A 14843-nucleotide genomic window follows, 5' to 3' on the forward strand; every position below is an offset into this window, starting at 1 on the left:
TTCAGTTGCTCATGGGAGATGTCCATTTTAAAGCTCAGAAAAAAATTGTTTCTCTATTATTTTCACAGATAACCAATCAAATGATAGAAACCTGCAAATCCTACATCACTTGCCGTAGCAAGGAAACCATTTGGTCTCAAGATCGCAATCTTATTCGCACAAAACTTAGCAATTGCATTAAATTAAATCACATTTATCACGAAACTTATTACACCGTTCGTGAGCAACCATTTTTGCCCGACCAAACACCATTTGGATTTTCTGAAAATTTTGTTTTTGGCAAATTTGATACATTTTGTGATCGATTATCGAAAATCATATCGATGTTTAATCTTATCGATGATTATAATCATTTATTCGAACGAAGACTTGAAGGTTTATTACTTGGTGAAGCCTTGGAAGAAGCTTCAACTGCATTCGAAGAAGCTAAAAAAGAAATTCTATCGAAAAAATACGATTATCTTGATCATCGTAATTCCGATTTTAATGATGATTTCGATAGATTTATTGGAAAAACTGATACTCTGAAGGATACAATTGCAAGTTTGATTGAAACAAATTTCGATACAGTTTGGGAGACACCACAGTGTATAAGGTTTTTGGTGAGATTTGAAAAAGTCAGTGAGAAAATACCGTTATCGAAAATGGATGATAAATATCAGAGGATATTGAAATATTGCGATAAAGAAATCGATAGGATTTTGAAATTATTTCGAAAACAACGAGATGATCCACCGGTTCCAAGGAATTTCCCACCGATTGCCGGTCGAGTGAGATGGTGTCGGGCATTGGACTGTCATTTGAATGAACTTATGATGGAAATTGCTGATCATGCTGTTCTGCAAACACTTCCATTGACCAAAGATCTGGAGAATAAGTATAAATCGGTTCAGGGAATATTGATTGAGTATGAGAATGATATTATTTCAATCTGGCTGGATCAAGATGTAATTTTAATGATATCAGCGCCATCTGTTGATGGGTTTTTATACATTTTTACTTGATTTCTAGGTTAGTGTAGCAGATGCCTGTTTAATTCAACCAGTTCTCTGTTTACAAGGAGAACGCTTATTTGTCAATTTACATCCTACAATTCCGTTACTTATTCGGGAAGCTAAGGCACTGGCTAAACTTGATGTTGAACTACCAATAGTTGCAGCAACCTTAATGTGCCGCCAGAATTATTTCACCACAATTCAGGATTCCCTTAACGTCTGTTTGAATTAAAAACAAAATTAAATATTTCTTTTCTTATAAAATCAGTCTATTGGCCTCTTGCAGAGTCTCATTAAAATGTTCCTTGCCACAGTGAAAGCAGTTAAACTAGAAGTTCGTCCATTGTTTCTGCCCCAATTGGTGCGCCTTACGGCAATGCTGCAGCCCGGATTGAGCACAATAAATGTCTGGCATTTATGAATTTATGTTTCTTATTGTATTTAAAACCTTTGCTTTCGATTTCTTTTCTTTGTTTTAATTTTCTTTTATAGTGGACACATCACAATTGGACTGAATTCTATGAACGTTGCAAGCAAGCAATTGAAACATTTGAAGTTTTGGTTGCTCGAGTTCATGATATCTATTCGAATAGGATATTAAATGTTTTAATGTCAATGCAGGATGTATCCTTACAGATATTGCCTTGTGGTAAGATATACGAAGAATATCGATGGAAGGGAATTTTTGTTTTGTTTACTTTGATGAATTTCTATCTTCTTTTTTTCGATTTGTTTGAATAGATGATGAGATTTGGACAGTTGATGAGTTTCTGGAGAAGAGCGAAGAAGCATGCAGGTAATTGTAAAAGATTTTTTTCTAAGAGAAAATGATACAAAACTGTCTTGTAGGTTTTTGGAAGTAGTTATTAAAGTTTGGCAACACTGGGATTGAGTTAAGTTGAATAGAGTTATGCTAACGCATCGGGTATTTGCTTGAAACAGTTTGCTGAGTAAGGTAAATAAATGTTTTGAAAAGTTCATAAAGGTGCTGGAAACTTTATGCAATTAAACGGGCCTGAAAATCTTTAAAATAAACTTATTACGATGAAGCTATTATTAAGTTTGCTATCATCATGAAATTTTAAAAAGATTTACTAGTGTATTTCGCAAAGTTAAAGCGCGTTGTTAAAACTGTTTGCGAAACTATTTGCGAACAGAATATTTTAATCATGTACAAGTTTTGCCCCTAAACAATAATTGAACTTGCGTTTGAGTCACTTGCAAAAATATTTGTAACATCTTTGCGAAGTGTTTTCTTAATTTTCGCAAATTTTTAATACTTTGCAACAAGACATTGTCCGTGCATAACTCTCACAACGCAGTATAGATACGTCAAGTTGGCCTTAAAATACAGTTTATTAATTTTTGTAAGATTTTGCAAAGCTTCTAATTTTGTTAATTGCGAATTAAAGAGACCCATACTGATGCGTAGTGATTATTTAGCACAAACAAATATGAACTTCCCAGTGCGTTTTGGCTTTTGTAAATCTTCTGAAAAAGGTTGTAGGACTTAGCCCACTTTCCCAAAGAAGAGTTTTGATGGTTTGCGAACTAGAAATTTTACTTTTACAAGTATGTTTGCGAAAAGTTTCGTTATCATTAAGCAAGTTTCCTTCAAATTTGGCATTCCAACAGGAGATAGTTGTTGGTTGATTTGACGTTTGTAGCACTCGTTGCGACCACAGAATAATAGTATTAATTTTTCGTGCCGCTCAAATCAATGCTCGCATAACATTCTCGCAAAAAAAAAACGTTACTGTTTTTTTTTTTAATGTGATGGAAAATTTGCCATTTGCAAAATTTTTCTTGCGATATTCGCTGCCAAAGCGTTCGGCTTGTGAATTATCCAAATAATTTGTTTAACACGTTTGGGTGTTGCAAATCATTCACAAATGCCTTGCGAACCTTTGCAAACAGTCTCATAGGTCTGATGGTTTATCGTTCATATCTTAAAACCTAATTTTGTTTATCTTTATGGAAGTCGGGCTCAAAAGATTAGATATTGTCGCAAAAGTTTGTATACTGATTTTCGTTGTTTAATTGGCAGAAATTGAAACTTTGGCAAAATTTTCTTCAGTAGTAGGTTTCATCAACTGCTTGCTTATGCTCGCAAATCGCCCAAAGTAGTTTGTGTGAATGTTCAAATGATTTGCGAAAGCAGTGTTGGTATTGCAAATCACTTGCAAAGGATTTGCAAACCTTTGCTATTTGTCTCATAGGTTTTTTTATTCGTCTTGTGATCATATTTTTGCGAAAAAAATTATATTTAATCGCATTTTTTTTTGCGAATATCATAAATCGTGTAATATTTGCACTTTATGGAAGTCAGGCGCATAAGATGACACCTATGACACTGCTTTTGTTGCTTATGTAGCAGATATTGTATCATATGCAAAAGTTTTTTTTTTGTACGAGGTCGTGAAACGTGTTCAAGCTAGCAAATTATTGCAAATAATTTGTACGAATGCCCAGATGGTTTGCGAAATAGGTTTCCGTCTTGCAAATCACTCGCAAATCACTCTTACAATCCCTTGTCTTTGTCATATCTTGGCGAAAAAATGAAATTATGCAATTGCAATGTTTTGCGAATATGATAAACCGTAAAACAAACAGTGCAATCAATTCTGACTTTTTATTCCAAAAGTCTTTAAAAGTGTGTTTCGCTGGTTCCTTAATATTCATATTCACATCGAAGCAAATGAAATTTTTTCCTAAGAGTTCTATGACCCTTTTTCGCAGTTTTTCACCTTACACTTACCGGGTTATCCTCAGGGACTGCGATTAGGTTTGTACCCAGTAGAAATTTACACTACCTTCAACCTTCAAATGAACATTGCTCCCTTTGCAAAATTTACATACATATTGATTTTATTATATTCACACAGAAAAGCTGCAATCGAATTAAATCGCAAAAGTCAAATGGTTTCGGAAGCTGTAGAAGAAGTCCTCAGTTTAGTGGACAAAGCTACAGCGACATTCAAAGAAATCGCCGGTAATGATGTGGTAACATTATTCGATGGTAAGTTTTATCCTTTTTCTCCAACGACAACAAAATCAAAAAGAAACAAAAAAAAAAAAAAACCTCGAAGGATAATCATATCCTTTTTTATAATAATAAAAAAAAATTATATCCTTCCGGGTCTCTCCTATAGCTACTCCAAAAGATCAACAATCATCGGCAAAGTCCAGCGGTGAAAAAGATGGTAACCAACAACAAGACTGGAGTATTTTGTGGTCTTGCTTCGAAAATCCACTTTCACTACTCTCGACCAGTGAGAGTTTACCCAAAGGGATGCAGGTGGGTGTCAGTCGGTCGGTTGTCCTGTGAATAATCAAAGGTTTCCTGGATATTTTTTTTTTATATATTTTTTTCTCTTCTCCTTTTTATTTTAAGGATATGGTTTGCAATGCGGTTGTGGAAATGCGTCGTTATTATAGCAGAAAAGTTATTGATGTCCTCATTAAGGTTATTCGAGCTGCTTTAGACATGATACGCAGACGTTTCATCCCCGAGGACGATACAACGACTAGCAACAGCAATGAAACAGCAACTGTCTCAAAGAAACCAATATTAGCTTTAAATGCTATTCTCATGATACCCCATGTCACCATCAAGCCCAGTATCGATGAGCTTCAGGAGATGGTAATTACGGTTGGTAAAAATATAACCGGAATATCCAAAGGTGTTGCACAATGGACCAGTGGTAGGGACAGTCAATTGGCAACAAACGCAAATAGTGTCAATCCAAGAGTAAGTCGACATCAACCGGATGATAAAAAAGGTAGGCGTCGAAAGATGTATTGTTTGGCATCGGAGGAACGTCCACAAATGCCGCATATGTTGAAAAGTTTCTACAGTTCGATTATGGACAATAAAGAAGTGGTGAGAGCTTTGTCGCTCCTCTCGAGTTGTACGAAAAATGTCAAGCCCGAAATTCAAGCTTATATCAAACGTTGGAAACCATATCATTTTCTGTGGAAGAATGACAGGACAACGCGACAGTTGATGGAGTTTGGATTGCAAGAGTTTGAGACTTCGTTGCGTTGTTTGGCCGAACTGGATGCTAATCTACTGGTTGAACCTGATATTGAGGTTTTTGGGCAGTGTATAGCGGTCTATAATGAGAAATTAAAATACGGCCTCGCTATCGAAATTAAATGTAAGCTTCTCATGATTAACATTTAAATGAGTTCTCTCATTCCATACTTTTTTTGAAAAATATCATAAATTAACACAGGATACAAAAAAAGGGATGAAAGTATGTATCTCTCCATACAAATCAAGCCTCATGCATGATGATGATTATATTCTCCACAGGCTTTGACACAGAAAATACCTTTTTTCCGCGGAAAAAAATTTTCCATTGGTCTCCTGAAAATCGATTGATTGGTTTTACTTCTTCTTCCGTTCCATTCGTCGTCGTTTCGAGGTGTGTGTCTGTGTGGTTTGTTGTCTTTTTATGTGGGCAGATTAAGTAAATCCCTGAAATAATATCTTTTGGCCGTTAGAATGAGGTGTTTAAGGTTAGTAACATTCAGTAGAGTAGAAATGTATAAGAAGAAAAAAAAGAATTATCGTCTTTAACGAAGGTGTATAGGAGTTAAAGTAGATAGTAAACTATGAGCACTTTTGGAAGGGATATTTAAGCTTGAGAGATGGGGTGTCCTTCCAACTTAGATTTCATGGTTTATTAGGATGTTGTGTTTTATTTGTATTTAGCTAAGCAATTAGCTAATAGGTGATAGTTTTTTTTGGGACTAATGGAATTGAATTGAATGTAGGTACTTAGTCGTTTTTGTTACAAAAAAAAAAGTATAATAAATATAGGTGCTCCTGACAACTAAAACAATAGTACTATTTTTTTTTGCTTAACTAAGTCGTTAATATACAGGGTCCAGAATATGATAAAAAAAAAACTTGATTTTTGATTGAGATATTTATTAATTAAAAAAACTCTTACTTTGGTATGCATTTAGTCATGTTAATGATAATTTCTTTGTTAATAATAATGGAAGAAACTTGATAAAAGTCTTTATTTTTGGAAGAAATGTTATTCCTTGTACCAGGTTGTTTAGACATAAATTTTTAAATCTTACTTTGTGGTAAATTTTCTTCGTTTATTTAATTTTCTTGTTTTATTAATTTATTCTTATGAAGAAAACAATCACCCGTATTGTGATTTACAACTATTAATCGATAGTTGATAAATACCTACTGAAATTTGGGATTTTTAAACATAAATTATAGGAAAATTGGTCAACTGTTTAATAGAATTTTTGCAAATAGATTTCGTTTAATAAATGGTTTGAACCATTCTCTACTTTCAAAACTTTTTTTTAAAATAAGTGATAAGATATCGATATTAAATTTTTATCAACTATCGATTGATAGTTGTAAATCGCAATAAGGCTTAGTAATAAAATAAAAGTCATTCAAAAGTTTACCAGAAAACTCATACATTTTAGATAGATAGAATACATAAATTCTTAATTACGCAGCTTTTTCAGAGATTTGATATTTATCTTACAACTGAGAAATTTTCAATATAAATTTTGATTGAGTGCATTTGATTAAAAAAAAAAAAACTATTGAAGGAAAACCATGACAAAAACCTTTGTAATATGTTTTAAAGTCATAAATTTTATTACCTATATTTCGGAAAACATAAGCATGCACCATTTAGTCTTAAAAGGCTACCAATAAAAGATTTATTGTTTTAGTTAATTTTTATTTAAAACAATTTTACAACAAATATTTGAAGTGTTGTCATGCATAGGTACAAAATCATGTTGTATGCATGTTAGGAACAGTTATTTTTTCATTAAAAAAAATTGTAATTTTATTGCCTTAAAGCCCTAACAGCTAGAATTCATGGACGGCGGGCGCCCTGGACTTAGTAAGAAAAATTCATACATAGTTCAGTTTTCAGTCGTTATCAATGAAAAAATTGATCAATTCAAGTCTGAATGTTTAAAAAATAATAAAAGAGAGGTGTTTGTTTTATGTTTCATAAATTAAATTACCAACAAAATTAGTTTTTTTTTTTTGTTTAATTTCTCGAAAACGACAAGACAATTTCACATACGGTTTTCTGTTTTTTTTTTTTTAAATAGATTGAATTTTGAAATCAAGATAAGTACTTATTTTCGTATAGATTGTTTCTATCTTCGTGACCTTTTTTTATGAATAATTGTAACTCCTACGTAGACTTGACCTCAAGCCCACGTAAGAGTTACAATAATTTCATATAGTTTTGAAAAAAAAATTGTTCGAAATTTAATTTTTCAAAATTTTGATTTTGGAAAATTTTGATTTTGGATATTAATTTTTCAAAAACTGTGTCATTTAAAAACCATACAAAAAAGTTTTTTGCTTGGTGATATGCGTTGAATTAAATAATTTTTTTTCCAAATCAAATCAATTTTTTAGGAAATAGGCCCTTCCCTAGATCCCTCATCCCATACGATTTTTTTCTTGTCTCGACCTTACCTTTTTGGCACATTCCTCTTCCTCCTAAATCACCCTTTAGAATTAACTTTTATCCAATTCTTGCAAAAATAATTGTTTCGTGCTTTGCAACCACAAAATTATGGTATAAGTTTCTTAAAGTAATTATTCTAAAACTTTCTCCACTTCAGCCTTTTAAAAACTATGTTTGAATGAGTTAATGCTTATTTATCATTCGCTGCGCTTTTTCCCAAAAAATGTTCAATGCATTAATTTTTTGCTAAAGCCTGGTACGCTGCTCGCGCTAAATTTTAGCTTCCATACAAATTATCGAAAATTTTTAGCCGAGATAAAATGAATCCCATACAAGTTATCGATAACTTGTATGGGAATTTTATCTCAGCTAAAATTTAGCGCGAGCAGCGTACCAGGCTTAACGTAGTTTGACTAAGTCGAGCTCCACTCAGATTAACTTGACGTACAATTTCGAGTCGAGATTTCCTAAGATAGCTTGTCCCGAGTTAAGTTGTCTTACTTTATCTTACTTAATACTTCAAAAAACCTTCTCAGTCATGTTCTCTTCTCTTTCACTGCATTTTGTTCTGTAAAATTTCTCTCTTAGCCCTGGCTAAGTGTTTCACAGTGTTCAACGTTTCTTCCTTCTTGAACCAGATTCTGCCCAAAAAATTTTGCATTTTAAATTTAACATATTTAACTCTATTCTAAGTTTCACTCTGAAAACTTTTCGCCCAAATAATTTTTGTCTCGCTACAATTTTAACCAATTTCAATCCATTAAACTGAATTTTTGTTCGCCTTCAAACTTAAGTGACAAAAATCATTGGTTTCCCATTTCATCCGAAAAAAAGGTAAATTTTCGAACATGAACAACTTGTCTCCCGGAGTTCATAACAGAAGAAAAGTAAAAAGTATTTTTTCACTTGAAAACTCTCGGGGAATCGCGTTAGGAAGAAGATCTCCCAATCAACAAGTTAGGGACATTTTGTGCTTTTTTATCATTTATTAACGCCAAGAGCATAGAGGAATAAATACCTAGAGAGCCGACTCGTACCCCCCTTACCTAAAACACCCGCAAATTTAATTTCAGATAATCTCTCTTATTTTTCTCTTGTTTTCCTATCTGTGAATACGTGTGAAAAGTACAATTCGTTTAATACCTTCCTTTCACCAGTAGATGTCCTCACAAATTTTGAATTTAAACATGATTTTGGTTTGTACATGAACTTGAATAGCTCAAATAACTCACTCCAGACACCCACCTTTCAATAAATATGTACAGAAATAAAAAAAAAAGGTTCGTGTTTTGAATTTATTATATTATTTTTTTATGAATTTATTTCCTACTGAGCACTTAAATTGTTTTTAATTGTTTTGAGCTCAACTCCACAGTTGAATGTGTTGGTGCCATTTAAAATGCACGGGAAAACTACCACATATAAGCACTGTGGAGTTTTTCCTCTCATTGCAGCTTGTAGGGTGGAAGAGAAAAACCAACCGAAGTCGCGTCTCTAGGTATTTCTTCCTCTATGGCCAAGAGAACAAATATAAAACAAAAAAGTAATGATATTCTTGGAATATTTTGATTCGGAGCCCTTCTCCCGAATCAGGCTGAATAGGTGTGGAAAAAAAAAAAAACAATTAATAGTTAGGCAGGTATTGGAAAATTCCCCTTGTGAATAATTTTATGGGTTAAATTTTTGTAGTTTGGTGAAAGTTAAATTTTCATTCGGTTTAAACTTGTATTCGCTCTTAATATTTCGGGTGAAAAGTTTTTTTCCGGGTAAAACTTTCTATAGGATTGATAGCATTCAAAATTTTTTCAATTTTAAACTCTACAAATATTTTCTCTTTCTAAGCTTGCAATCACAAAATCGGTCAAGCCATGAAAAAGAAGTACAAAAAAGAAATGGACTATGTTTATGCGGTGATCAATGAAATGGATCGTAAGCTTGATCGATCAATCCGGGACTTGGACGATGTTCGTATGATTATGGAGACTTTGGGTAAAATTCGTGAACAAGAAGTTGACATGGAGATGAGAATTGATCCCATCGAGGTAATACCCTATTAACTTTTTGAAGTAAACCCTCCGAACTTAAAGAGCTTTTTTATAAACTGTTTCAGGAAGCTTTCAACGTTCTTACACGTTACGAAGTTCAAGTTGAACGTGAACAATTTGATTTGGTTGATAATCTTCGATCAACCTTCCAGAATCTACAAGCTTGTGCATTACAAGCACAAGTTAAGCTACTCGATATGCAACCAACATTCCAAGGTGATTTGAAGACGAATCTTCAAAATTTCCGTCAAGATAAAATCGATTATGTAAATGAATATCGAAATGCTGGACCTATGCAACCAGGTCTGACACCTCGTGAAGCTTCAGATCGATTGATATTGTTCCAAAATCGATTCGAGGGTATGTGGAGAAGACTCCAAACTTATCAGAGTGGAGAAGAACTATTCGGCTTACCACAGACAGATTATCCTGAGTTGGGTCAAATAAGAAAAGAGCTAAATCTTTTACAAAAGCTCTACAAACTTTATAATGATGTCATAGATAGAGTAAGTAGCTATTATGATATCCCTTGGAATGAGGTTGACATTGAAGAGATCAATAATGAGCTGATGGAGTTTCAAAATCGTTGCCGGAAACTTCCAAAAGGTCTTAAAGAATGGCCAGCTTTTCATGCCCTCAAAAAAACTATCGATGATTTTAATGACATGTGTCCGTTGTTGGAGTTGATGGCTAACAAAGCTATGAAGCCACGTCATTGGCAACGAATTATGGACGTGACTCAGTACATTTTCGAATTTGACAGCGAAGGTTTTTCTCTGAAGAACATTTTGGAAGCTCCTTTGTTAAAACACAAAGAAGATATCGAAGATATTTGTATCTCTGCTATGAAAGAGAAAGATATCGAAGCTAAATTGAAGCAGGTTACCAACGAGTGGTCTGTACATGAGCTACAGTTCATGAGTTTCAACAATCGTGGAGAGCTTCTTCTTCGTGGTGACACCACAGCTGAAACTATTGGTCAGCTTGAAGACAGTCTCATGGTTCTTGGTTCTCTTCTATCTAATCGATATAATGCTCCATTCCGTAAACAGATCCAACAATGGGTCTATGATTTGTCAAATTCCAATGAGATCCTGGAACGATGGCTGCTGGTTCAGAATATGTGGGTTTATTTGGAGGCAGTGTTTGTTGGTGGAGACATTGCCAAGCAACTTCCAAAAGAAGCTAAACGGTTTTCAAAGATCGACAAGTCTTGGCAGAAGATTATGCAGAGGGCCCATGAAACTCCCGGAGTTGTTGCCTGCTGTGTGGGAGATGATCTTCTCAAACAACTCCTCCCGCATCTCCAGGAACAACTTGAGATCTGTCAAAAGTCCCTAAGTGGTTATTTGGAACGCAAGCGAATGATGTTCCCACGATTTTTCTTCGTCTCTGATCCAGCTCTATTGGAGATCCTTGGACAAGCTTCAGACTCTCACACAATACAAAATCATCTTTTATCGATATTCGATAACACACGTCATGTTCGGTTCCATGATATCGAATATAATAAAATGATGGCCATCATGTCGTGTGAAGGTGAATCAATACAATTAGATCGAGCTATTCGAGCAGAAGGCTCTGTCGAGACATGGCTAACTCAATTACTGGTTACCGCACAGCAATCCTTGCACTCGATTATCAGGACTGCCTATGCGACCATAAACGATCCCAATTTCGCTTTGGTAGCATTTTTGGAGAAAGTACCAGCCCAAGTTGGTCTATTAGGGATTCAGATGATTTGGACGCGAGATGCTGAGATGGCATTAATGCAGGCCAGGCATGAGAGGAAGGTCATGTCGGAAACAAATAATAAATTTTTAGAATTGTTAAATACTTTGATCGATCAGACAACAAGGAATTTAACGAAAATTGAGAGAACAAATTTTGAAACATTGATTACGATTCATGTACATCAGAGGGATATTTTTGATATTTTGGTAAAAATATGGAGTTTGGGTTTGAAATGGAATATTTTTATTGTTGTTTTTTTTTTTTCAGTGTCGAATGAATATAAAATCTGCAAATGATTTTGAATGGCTGAAGCAGTGTAGATTCTATTTTAAGGAGGATTTGGACAAGACGTGGATATCGATTACAGATGTTACATTTACCTATCAAAATGAGTATTTGGGATGTACAGATAGGTTGGTTATTACACCGTTAACGGACAGGTAAGTTTCATTTTTATTGATACTTATCTCGATATTTAATGTTTGCGATGCTTTTCAACCAATTTAAAAGCTACTGTATGATCAATTTAGCCTTATAGGATAATTTGCGAAGGCTTGCGAGGGTTTGCGAAAATTATTGAGGAATTGCGGGATTTTTCGAAAATGTCCGAACCTCTGTTGAAAAGCTCTCAATAAAAATCTCGAAATCTTAAGAAAAAAATATTTGTACAGCGTTGTGATACTTTTGAGATTTTGCAGTAACGCAAAAGTATTTAAACATCTTCTTTAGTTTGCATAAACTCAGTGCGAATCACATGAAAAACTTTTGAAGTGTTTTGTGATTCAAAAATCTGTGATTATTCGCAGTTTGCAATTGTTTGCAATACTTTTGCGAAAGATTGCGATACAGTTTGAAATTAATTTTGTACATTTGCAGTATTTTGCAATTTTGTTAAACTTTCTGACAATTTCAGAAAATTTCCAAAAGTTTTATCTAAAAAACAATTTATTCGTAAATTTCGCAAAATAAATTTGCAAAAATCTGCATCATCTGGCATAAGGTTCGCATAGTTCTTCTGCAAATAGCAATGCTCCCATTATTTTAATATAACTTTCGACATCTTGCTATTTGTGATTATTTTCACTTGTTGAGAGCTTGCACAAGTATTTTTTTTACATAGTTTGCAATATTTGCAAAAAATCACAATTATCATTATGTATGTTATTGGTTAAAACTTATATAAATTTTATGTCATTGAAAAACTCATATAAAAAAATCAGTTTTCATAAATACACACGACTTCGTATTAATTTGCGAAAGTATATCATGCTTTAGTCTATTGAAACCAGCCAAACTTCGATTGACAACTTTGCGAAAATCATTCGCAATAATTTAACATATTTGCATAAAAGACATTGGTAAGGTTTCTTTCAATTACAATCAAATAAATAACTTCAAAACCTTATGAAATAATAACAATGTATAGTATTGCAAAATTGCAATGTAGATTTATAAATCTGCGACTTATGTTTTGTTTTCGGAAAAATTTCAAATTTTGGTAGCTTGCAAAAGATTATACGAATCTGCGATATAATAAGTTTTACAAATTGTGTTTGTCATGATAACACGCAGTTCCCGTGGTCTGCGAAATTCTGCGATAGTTTGCGAAAGGTTTCCTCGAATACTTCTTTATAATTTGATGTTTTTCTGATAATTTTCGTGAAAATCTGAAACAACTTGCGAGAAACAAAAAATTTGATAATTAATTTTTTTTTAACATTTGCTCATGTTTGTCATTTAAATTTTTTTATTCAATTCTATACTTGCCAAAACCTGCGCTTGGAAAGTTTCTACGAAACTGCATGTTGTTAAGATAATTTTTAACTAGTTGCAATCGCTTACGAAATTCTATGATAGTATGAGGAAGCCTGCAAAAAGTAAATTCTCACTTTTCAAAGTTTTTAAGAAAATGTAAATGCTTTTGAAGATAATTTGCAATTAGTTAAAATTGCTTGCGAAAGTCTGTGAACAGATCAACCACTAATATACCAAATTGCAATTGCAAATGATTTCAACGCTTGCGAAATTTTATGATAGTTTGCTAAAGTCTACAAAAAGTTAATAACTCACTTTTGAAAGTTTCTACGAAATCTCATGCCTTTAAGATAATTTGCAATCAGTTTAAATTGCTTGCGAAATTAAATAAAAGTTTCCGAAAGTTTGCGAAAAAGTCAAGCACCCATTTTTGAAAGTTTCTACCAAATCGCAATTTTGTTTGTAATCATGTTTACTAAGTTTGCATTGCTTGCGAAATTCTATAATACTTTGCGAAAGTCTGCAAATTGCAAATGCTTTTGAAGACAATTTTTATTTAGTTTCCAATGCTTGCGAATAAATTCTACCGTCTTTGAGATGTCTAATGACAAAAGTTTTGAATTTTAACATTTTATTCCTTAGACGGATAAAAGGCCTCCAAAAGTAAGCGTGACAATAATATTTCTATGTCGACCAACACGTGTTTACCATTGAAACAAAAAAATCAGCCTTAAGTATTCCTACTTTCAAAAATCTCAACTACACGAAATATTAAAATTCCAAAATCAAACCGTATAATGTCATATATGCCGTCGTCGTCGTAATATGAACCCTCCATAATGAGAAGCAAATTGAAATCCAATGATACCTCTACACTGTTATTTCAAAACACGTATTTGCTTTGCTTTTGATTTTATTCAAAGTACCTACACTCGTTTTATCCCTTGAGAGAAGTAAAAAACAAGGTCCTTTTCCTTGAGTTAAATTTCTCAGGTAATTTTCTCACCTACTTAACTTAACATTCATTCCCATCCCTTTTCCCCTTCCCTCTACCACACACAAAATTTAGTTTCTTTTCTCGTCAAGAATTTAAATTCGATTTAAAAAAAAAAAAAACGAAAATCCCACACAAAAATGTAACCAAAATCAGTCTGATTATCCTTCCACACACCCACGTAGTGTGGTATTAACTTTTCGTTCTTTTTTTTTTTACTTTCTTGGTTGTTGATGGGAATTCCTTTCTAAGTTGAGAGACAAACAGAATTGCCTTGAGGTGCTTAAATACCTTAACCCTCAGATATAGCCCTAATCATTTTCATGCTAACAGTGAAAATTTACCTTACCAAAAAGGAATCCCTTTTATTCCATTTTATTCCCTAAGGATATGCATATCGAAGGATAATAAAAATATCTACTCCACCTGACTGAAAGTTTATAGCGCTACTTGAAAGCCAAAGTAAAATAAGAAAGACACAAATTCAAAATCTTAAATTGAAATTTATGAAAAAAAACGATAAGTGTTGAGGTGGGTGTTGCTTAAATTTCCCAAAAAAAAGGAGAAAAATTCCCTAATTTTTTTAACAGTCTTAAAGTTTTTTTTTAAAGAGATTTTGTAGTTATTTTTAGTTTCAGTTGCGATTTACCAGTTTTTAATGTAATTTCCCACCACAAATTGTCTTGATTTGTTCCTCAATCCTTTGACACTTTTTCGGATATGAAAAATTGTTGTGAAGCAGATGTTACTTCGAGTGCTAAGCAGTTTTCAAATTTTCCCTCAAAATCTTTATTGACACTCATACATTTCCTTCTCCTTTATTGTTTTTTTGTTGTTT

The 14843-nt window shown here is 33.3% G+C and overlaps 1 protein-coding gene across 1 annotated transcript in view; it reads left to right on the forward strand.

Annotated features, from left to right (window-relative positions):
- Positions 1-14843, forward strand: part of LOC129920175 (dynein axonemal heavy chain 5) — a 78960-nt gene that overhangs the window by 19147 nt on the left and 44970 nt on the right. Inside the window, exons 7-17 of the mRNA XM_056001401.1 lie at positions 69-947; positions 1012-1212; positions 1282-1401; positions 1488-1644; positions 1737-1791; positions 3881-4014; positions 4148-4293; positions 4390-5155; positions 9320-9519; positions 9588-11462; positions 11524-11696. Coding sequence (XP_055857376.1) covers positions 69-947; positions 1012-1212; positions 1282-1401; positions 1488-1644; positions 1737-1791; positions 3881-4014; positions 4148-4293; positions 4390-5155; positions 9320-9519; positions 9588-11462; positions 11524-11696 — 4706 coding nt within the window. The remainder of the gene's footprint in view (positions 1-68; positions 948-1011; positions 1213-1281; positions 1402-1487; positions 1645-1736; positions 1792-3880; positions 4015-4147; positions 4294-4389; positions 5156-9319; positions 9520-9587; positions 11463-11523; positions 11697-14843) is intronic.

This window comes from Episyrphus balteatus, chromosome 4, assembly GCF_945859705.1.
Source record: "Episyrphus balteatus chromosome 4, idEpiBalt1.1, whole genome shotgun sequence".
Taxonomy (NCBI): domain Eukaryota; kingdom Metazoa; phylum Arthropoda; class Insecta; order Diptera; family Syrphidae; genus Episyrphus; species Episyrphus balteatus.